This window comes from Haliaeetus leucocephalus, unplaced genomic scaffold (assembly GCF_000737465.1).
Source record: "Haliaeetus leucocephalus isolate CR32 unplaced genomic scaffold, Haliaeetus_leucocephalus-4.0 Scaffold68, whole genome shotgun sequence".
Taxonomy (NCBI): domain Eukaryota; kingdom Metazoa; phylum Chordata; class Aves; order Accipitriformes; family Accipitridae; genus Haliaeetus; species Haliaeetus leucocephalus.
Window position 1 is genome coordinate 644,207 of NW_010972504.1, and position 9,045 is coordinate 653,251.

At 57.1% G+C, this 9,045-nt stretch overlaps 1 protein-coding gene across 1 annotated transcript in view; it reads right to left on the reverse strand.

Annotated features, from left to right (window-relative positions):
• Positions 1-6,220, reverse strand: part of MAGI3 (membrane associated guanylate kinase, WW and PDZ domain containing 3) — a 99,273-nt gene extending 93,053 nt beyond the window's left edge. Inside the window, exon 1 of the mRNA XM_010579684.1 lies at positions 6,058-6,220. Within this exon, the coding sequence (XP_010577986.1) occupies positions 6,058-6,220 (163 nt within the window). The remainder of the gene's footprint in view (positions 1-6,057) is intronic.
• Positions 6,221-9,045: the final 2,825 nt, after the last annotated feature.

Consider the following 9,045-nt stretch of genomic DNA (forward strand, 5'->3'; position numbering starts at 1 on the left):
GCTGGATGGGCACCATGAGGTTCAGCGCTGCTTCTCCTCCTCCCTGTTTCCAGCTAAGCTATGAGCCCCATGCCAGCCAGGCAGGACTCCAGGCACCGCAGTGGGGTCTGCATCCCAGCTGCACCACCCTTTAGCCATAGACTTGGCCATGACCACCCGCTCACACTGCTCTTGGACAAGGAGGGACAGCCAGGCAGGGGGATGCTGTGCAGCTGCAGCTGTGTCATCTCAACCTCCAAACTGAAGAACTTGTCTTTTAACAACAGTTCACAGGCACCTTGACTATCCCATTTTGTTTATTCCTGGAAACCATTCAGATTTTTAATTAGCCCTTAACTATTCCCTACCCATTTAGCAGTATTCAAGGAATCTATCATACTGTTTTCACATCCATCCCACAGGCTCCTCCATACTGCCTCACGGCACCTTGCTGATCAGTAATTGCTTCCGATATCATCACTGACAAACTCTCCTCGTTGCAGCCTGCTCACAGATGGGCAGCAGCTCTGCGGATGGGCCGAAACCCCCATTACCAGCCTTCCTGGAAAGACACAGTTCCTCCAGAGCATTGCACAGATTTGCCACCAAACCACAGAGCCCCAGCCCGTGCCCCAGCCCCACACCTGGGGTGTTTGCTTAAGACGCTGCCCTGCGCCAACTGCCATGGGGTGGTCCCGCTGCACGAAGGGTCCCAGGTCCCCAGCACACGTGATTGTGACAGGATGCACAAACCAAACTGGGATCTGCCCCAGGTTTACTCTCCTGCAGCCGTGAGGAAATCTGTCCGTAGGGCAACACGCCAGCCTTTCCGGAGTCCAAGCCACTTTCTGACTTCAAATTCTTCACTTGAAGAGGTCTGCTCTGCGGCTGCGTGTGCCCAAAGCAACCCAGAGCATCTGCTGGGGTGCTGGAAACCAAACAGGACAGCTTCAGGGCTTTGTATGACCAACATGTGCGGCAGAGATGTGCCACAAACAGCTCCGGTGACAGCCTTCTGCGCAAGTGCTTTATGTGACTTTCAAGGCTGAGCAGCCAAGGTGAGGCGATGCTCTTGCCCTTCAGATCGCAGTGGTGAGGCTCGTGGCTGCACCCAGCACTGCCAGGGCTCCGGCACTCAGGACTGACCTCCCCAGCATGTCCCACTCGGGACTGGGTTTCCCCAAGAAAAAAGCTGGGGGTCACAGGGGGTTTTATCCAGCGTAATACCACCTGCATCCAAGATCTCAAGGAACTTCAACCCCATCTGTTCCATGCAGACAGGCACCACGTGGTACTGTGTAGCTCCTGGGACTCTTAATAGTAATTTAAAATCGGTTCTACTCAAATCTCGGTGGTAAGGGTCTAGTGAAAGCCGTCTGCCGGGATCTGGAGCAAGGCACCTACTGGGACAGCTCTGACATGGCTGCAAATACTCCTGAAAGGAAAGAGACCTGGCTCTCCTGAGGGCTGATACCTCTGGAGCCTCCTGCTTTCCCTACTACTCTCTGAGTTCGTACATATAAAACCTTTATGTTCCCATCAAAGCTACTCCTGGATTTATGCTTATGGGAAAAGTGCATGGAATATGTTGTGGGAACTAAAGATTTCAAAAGGCAATTTGAAAAGCAGTCCAGGAGGCAATCTGCTTCCAGGTACTGCTGCCGCTTGTTCTCCCTGCTGCACAGGACTTGCCGCACCTGCAGCACAGGCTGTTTGTTCCAGCCTGGGTTTGAATGCTCTTTTCATTTGTAAGCTGCATTATTTACCAGTCTGACATGCAGCTAATTTAAAAACAAGATTTATCAGCAAAAAAGTAGTGCTTGCTATGGTGGCTTCCAACAAGCACAGTAGAGTGTTTCGCTGGGCTCGTGCTGAATCTGCAGATTCCTGCCCAATCCATCACCAAAGGGCGCTGGCAGCAGAGCCCTGGCCCCACAGCCTGCTGGGACTCGGCACGTCTCAGCCCCGCTCGCAGTGTCACCGGGACACGGCCCACGTTGGACTTCGGATTTCAACAAGCCAAGCAGAAGGAGGCTCACACCAAGGGAACGACCTTCATGGCATCGCAGCGAGTTCAGTGCCAGTGAAGAGCCTGGATCACGCAACCAAATCCTTTTTGGGCAGCCGGAGGATGAGCCCAAGGGACCGTCAGCCCGTCCTGCTCCACGGTGCCCACGAAGCAGGGGAACAGCTTGCAACACACATGAGGGGCAGCAGCAGGTCCTGGGGCTCCTGCAGAGGGTCCTGCGGTGCAGCATGGGGGCTGCGAGGGGTGCCAGCCCCATGCCCACCGCCGTCAGGTCTCTGTGAGGCTGCCTCAGAGGGAGGCCGAGGGAACGGATGAGCATTCATCACGCCATTACCTGACAATGGAGGGTATTAAATGTGCATAGGAAGGTACAGGTGCTTCCTGCAAAGCCTCCATCCCGGTGGTACACCCCGCCTGCTGCACCCCCCTGCCCTGTGCCTGGACCCCCTGGCTCTCCGAGCTGCCACTTCCCACGCCCGGGAGCTGGGTCTGTCCTGCTCCTCCGGCCAGCCAGCCCTGCGGTAGCCGAGCAGCGCCCTGTCTTTTGTATGGTGCTTTGTGGGTAGAAACAGCTCCCTCCAGCTGAACAAAGCCGGAGGAACCGTTCTGGTGCCAAGGAATTTTTAGCAAGCCGTGGGAAGCGTCAGTCGCTTTGCAAAGGTGCGACTGTTCATAGAGCAAAGCGTAACTGGAGCTCATCGACAGATCAAGATCCACCCTGGAAACGGGATACCAGCTCTCAGAGGACCAGTGTTCTCTCCCCGCGTGTTCCCTTCCCAGCCAGTACCCCCCACCCAACCCCTCCGCCTCCAGCTACCAAGACCAGTTACCCCATGGGCTATTAACCAGCACTACTTTTGGGCAGGAGCAAACCACAGCTTGGCTAAGACCCTCTGAACGCAGCGGCAGAGCCACAGGCACGCAGGCCAGGGACAGCCGTGTCTGGCTCAAAAATCACCGAGGGGCTCATTGCCCCTTCCATCACACCTGCGCCTTCACTCACCGACACGTGCGCACGCATGCGCGCTGCTCCTGCCATCGCTGCCCCTCCTCTGCAGCCGGGAGCTGGAACATGCTGTAAACACAGATAAATATTTAATATTCAGAGAGAGGTTTTGCGATGACCTAGATTTCTTTCCCCCAGACACCCCGCTGGGACCCAAGGGGATTGCTTGGGGCAGGAACACGGCCACTGACATGCACGACCCCCCGGCTGCTCATACCAGCCCCCAGCCCAAATAAGCCAGGACAGCACATCTTCCCTGCCTGGTGCCCGCTCCTCTCAGGGCTCCTGTTTGAGCCAAAGTCAACACACGTCTGCAGGTGCCACGCTCCTGATCTGCGACAGGAGCGAGCACAGAGGCAGGAGGCAGATGCCCCACTCCCCTCCGATGCACAGGAGGAGCAGCCGGGATGCTCCAGGCAGGATCAGCCCCTTTCCCGTGGCAGGGAGCTCCCCCGGGAGAGGTGTCCATCGAGAGCATCCCGGCCTCAGCACCCGCCTTGCCCCAGCAGTCCTTGGCTCTTCCCCCCACCTGCCCAGGCCAGGGGTGGGCTGACCTCCCCGGGAGCACTTGCCGGCACTGCGGCACCAGCAGGGCCAAGGGTGCTGGTCTCCTGCTCCCGCTCCGGCACGCAGTGGAGTTGTGTCCTCCAAAGGCAGTGCTGCCTTATCAATAATAAAAGGCAATTTCCCCAGACAGGCCCAGGAGATTACGCATCCCTTAGCGCTCCTCATCTGCTGCTGACAGGATGGGAAGAACTTTAATAAGATGTGATTTGACAGTAACGCAAAACAACAACAGCATTAAGGGAAGAATAATGGCAAAGGCAGCTGTCAAAAACCTCATGTTCTCTAACCAGGAGAAAGAAATCAAAGCTGTCAGGTCCCAGCAGAGGAGCGAAGGGCAGCCGAAAGGGAGGGCAGGACCGCAGCGGGCAGCCAGGTACCACTGCCCATGGGGGGACCCAGCCACCAAGGGAGCTAATCTCCGGGCTGGGGGGACAGGGAGGACAAGAGAACCCACCGCGGCACCAACCCAACGGAGACCCTGGCATCACCATGGCCAGCTCAGCAACGCGCCGGCTCCATGGCCACAGAGCCCGGGGAGGGAGAAGCACCGTCGCGCACCAGGAGCGGGGCAGGCAAGTAACGCTGCACATCCATCACGGGGGCAGCAGGACCCGGTGCCGCGTGCCCACCGGTCTGCACCGCGCACAGAGGAGCTGCGCACCGCGGCCCCGCGTGCCGTGGCCGCTGCAGGGGCTGGGCCCTGCCGCCCAGGCTGGCTGCAGAGGGGGATGGAGACGGGCCAGACGCTTTTGTGTCAGTCTCTACGAAAACGAGCCAGAGGACATCTGATGGCGTTGAAAGACAGAGATGAGAGGTATCCAGAGGAGTCGGCTCCACCAGGTTGTGCCAGCTCAACGACCCGAGGTCTGCAGCCCAGGAGCTCACAGCAAGGACTCAGGCACAGGGCAGCGGTCCTGGGGGAACCCACAGGAGAGGGGGGAACCTCCAACCCCGTGGGGACGGCACAGCCGGCACCGGGGGAAGAGGGGACATGTCTCGGCAGGCAGCGCCGGCGGCCCCCAGACCTCAGCGCGGCCACGAGAGCCAAGCGGGATGCAGCAATGATTCCTGGTGTTGGGCGGGCAGTTTCCAGAGCCCCCTGTCCTCCCGGACCGTGGCAGATATAGGTCACCGCTAATAACGCCGCACGGCTCAAGCCACTGAGACCTGCCCAGGTTAGGCTGGCAGGGAGATCTTCCCTTTAACGAGGTCACTGGATTTACGGACGCTCGCATGTCCCCACATGTCATTTGAGCCCATGCTCAGGAATTCAAGTTTGCTCACAAAAGTTCAAATCCCACTAATGCCGCCGCTGGGGAGAAACCTGCTCAGTGCAGCCAAAGCTCCCAGCTCCTCACCAGAGAGGAGCCGATCGGCACCGCTGCTGTCCATGGGAACGTCAGCCCATGGGCATCATCCGCACAGAGCACGGCCTGGCTCAGGCCAGATGAGATCTCATTAATGTCTATTATGCCTCAATACTTAAAAAATGAGGGTAAGAAAGAGAAAGGCCCCAGCGAAGACCAGATCCCCTTTTGAATACGGGCTGCGTTTTATGAACCACATTAACACAAGAAACACAGAAACACGACTCTGAGCCCCTGGATAAGGGCCTGCCCATGAAAAGGCAGCGCTGCCAGAGCGTTTCCGTGCACTATTGACCTCCGTGGAGTGAAGGATTCCCAGCAACCAGCTTCTGTGCTAGAAATGATTCCCTCCCCACCCCCTTGCAAGGACCCTCGCCTCCAGACAGGGCGTCCCTGAGCCTCGCAAAGGACATCAGGGCAGTCAGCGTTGGCCAAGGCAGCCAGGCAGCAGTCGGGATGAGGGTCCGACTGACGGCGGGACGGGTGGTGCTGCCCTGCGGCGTGGGGGGGCTGCAGGCAGACAGCTCAGTGCGAGGTTCTGGGGGATGCTGCATGAAGCCTGTAATACCCTGTAACACCTCCTCACCAGGGAAGGCATCATGAAGGCATGCAGGAACAACACGTCCTGCTGTCTGTCTGAGGTTCCCCTCCCCATCCCTGCTGCGCTGATGCATGCGGGATGGTGCACGCACCGTGCAAACAACCGTGCAAAACCCCTGTCCCCCCTGGAGCCGGGCCCCTGCAGAGATGATGCTGTTCTGCAGGACGGACGAATGCTCTTCTCTTGCAGGCTGGATGCTCCTGCTTCCTCCAGCTGCAGGCCCTCAGTTTAGCATAAGTCACTGCAGGGCCGTGACACTCATTACACAACCTGCTCATTAATATTGCAGCAGCAGACAGGGTAAGGCTTTGGGCAGCCAGACTGGCCCAGGCGGGTGCCGCATTTTGGGAGCAGCGGAGGGAAAACCTCTCCGTACAACCACTGGCGCAGCCCCAGCCTGAACACCGCAAGGGAACCGCAGACCTCTGTGGCTGATGCTGCTCCTGTAGGTAACAACAATGTAAGGAGGAAAAACACCAGGCAGAAAAGTGACTTGAGAGCCCCTCACCATCCAAAGCACTGTCCCGAGGATGAACAGCCCAGATGGGGACGCTGGGGCTCTGGCCGGCAGAGCTCATCACGTTGTATGGTAGCAGAGGCTCTGCCGAAAACTTCTCCAGATCCAGCTGTGTCGGAGCATCCAAGGGCAGGGAGGGCCTGCACCTGCCCATGCTACCCAGACCCCTAGAGCTGCTGCCAGTCCAAAAGCCAGTCAATAAAAATCAGTGAAGGGTTTGATAATGTGTATGCCTGCAAAGACAAACAAACAGGGCTTAATGAAACCTTTATTTTAAAAATATGTTTTTTAATTTAAATGCAAATTGGATGCTGTGTTATCTGTAGGTCACTTGCACTGACACACTGCTTAATTAGCAGGGCTGAGTCTCAGGAAGCAAAGGCAGCTAATGGCTAGCCCTTTCCTGTGCATTTGTTTTAAGTTAATTAAAATTTTTCAGAAAGAGATCTGTCCTGCTCTGCAGCTCCTCACTCTGTTCAGCCAGTCCTTTCCTAAGCCAAGCATGCTGCCAGGGACGCTCTCAGCAGGCTATTAGCTATTAATCGAGTAGGCCACATTTATTTCTGCATCCTGAAATCCCCTTTGGCGAGTCACAAATCACAGCCCACTGTTCGATAGATGCGCCTGCAACATCCAGCGTCAGGCAAAACGGTATCAACAATAAATCTGAGCAAGGACGTGAGAGATTTTTCTAAACGCTGGGGTGAATTACGTATATAAGTCTTCAGAAGAGACATTAAACCTAATGTGAAATTGAACCTTCAAAGTGATGAGCGGAGCAGTTATCCTGTGTTACACGCGAGTTATGTGCAAAAGGATCTCATTTAGAGAAAATCTGCCTTTGCCAAGAGAGATGAGCTGGAATCAAGAGCGCGGAGCCGTGATCCATGCGTCAGGGCTCCAGGGACAGAGCTTTAACCCTTCCCTTGGCCCAGCTCTGCCCCATGCCGCTGCTTCCCACAGAACCCCCAGCCCGGGCACGGAGCGGGGCCCCCGCCAGCTGCACAAAGCTGCTGGTTGCTGAACCGCACCTCGCACGAGTGGGCCGCCTGGACTCGTGCTCATGCGGGGGGAGACGTCCCCAGGGCAGCCTGAGCCACGAGACCGGGCGGTGGGAGCAGCGAGGGGTCGGCACCGGCTCGGTGGCTGCGGTGCTGCTCGTGGGCGCTGAACAGGAGCGGCCCCTGGTCCGGTGCAGCACCAGGATCCCGCTCTGGGACGCGGCTTCTTCCCGAGGGGGTGGGAAGGCTCTCCCACCCCCGCTCTGCCGGGAACAGATTGCGGTGTGCTTCCCCTCTGCAGGATGAAGCAGCTGTCAGCTTGCAAGATAAACCCTGATATGAAACATTATCAGCAGACAGTGGAAGCAGAGCAGGAGTGACCCTGCAGCAGCGGCAGCTCCCCCCAGCACACGGCCAAGCGCAGCAGCCATCAGGGCCTGTCAATAAGCGCTCACAGTTTAATCAGCGTGTGTCCCTCCACAGAGCAAATCGATAGCATCTCATTGGGAGAAAATGAGATAAACAGAAGCCTTAATAGCGCTCCATTTCCCTGCAAATGGGAACCCCAATCTGGACCTGCCTCCCAGGCGCAGGAAAAAAAGGCCCTTGATTAAAGGGCATGCTCCGAGGTTGCCCCTTCTCTGCCATGCTGGATTTCATCCCATTTCCCATCCTGACTGGCTCGGTGCAGCGAGGACGAGCAGACCCAGAGAGCTGGGTGAGACGCGGGAAGGAAAAGAAGGCGGCAGCCACGTCGGGTGGTGGGAGCCCAGGGCCCGGCTTTGCCTGGCGCATGCTGGGTCTCCGGGAGGCTGCTCCTCTCCTCCCTCGGTATCCATAACCGGGAGGGTACGGGCTCACCTGCTCTCCTAAAGGGTGTTGGAAACCTCATCTCCAACACGCAGGCAGATGCACAAAAGGTGCCAACAACTGTCTTCGCTCACCTGGGGATCCACAGGCAAGCGGTCATGGCCCATTCGCATGCTCAACGCTGCCCGCGCTGACAGACACCCATGCACGGTCCGTGCCGCCAGGGCCTGGCACTCCCACGCTGCCAACGTCTGGCTGCAGGCACCTGCCTGCTTTCCGCGGTGAGGTAACCCGGCTCCCTGCCGCTGGTTTTCCCAGTTAGCTACCTCAGGGCAAAAGCCATAAAAATCAGGATTTAGAGTTTATGTGTTCCCTATACCCTTGTCTGCCTATGAATGCCTAGCGTCATTCTGAAAAAGGGTCCTGTGTCTCTTCCAGCTTCCTATGTGTGGGGAACAGCAGCCCAGAGCTCAGGGAGAGCTCCCGGCACAGGCGACAGCCGCAGCTGCCTCGGCACCAAAGCCTGCCCTGCCAAAGCCCTGCCAAGGCTGGGGCTCCCACAGACCGAAGGACTGTCTTCTCTTTCCATCTCAGCTATTTGCTTATTCTCTTGTTAAGCACATACCCTGAAGGACCTGAAACACTGGGCTAGATCTGGCAGAAGAGGAGGTGACCTTTCCAGGCGGGAGCCTGGAGGGACCCCAGGGACAGATGGGGCTGCTCCTGGAGGGGGAACACGTCATCAGGGCTGCAGCAGCACCCTGCCCGCCACGCTGCGTCACTGAAGCTGTCACACCGACGTGCCCATCAGCTCTGGTGCTCCGCGTTGCCCAGGCTCTCACACTGCATGCGGGGACATGCGTGGGGCAGGTGCTCACGGCCCTGACCAGAGCCTGGAGACTCATCTGAAGGGGCCATAAACTCCTGCGGGAAGGGAGAACAGGAGAATGTGGCAGGCAGGAGGGAAGGTGACTTAATGAAGTATCCAGTATTTTAAACCACTGAAGGATTAAAGCAAGGAAGGGATAGGATCTTCCACAAAAACTCAGTCATTAGTGAAGCCCAAGGGTAGATGCAATTGTTTTGTTTTTTTCCTCTCTTTGATGACCCAGTTCTATAATCTCATCAGCACCAGGCTTCAGTGTTAATTTTTAAATATGCTTGGGTA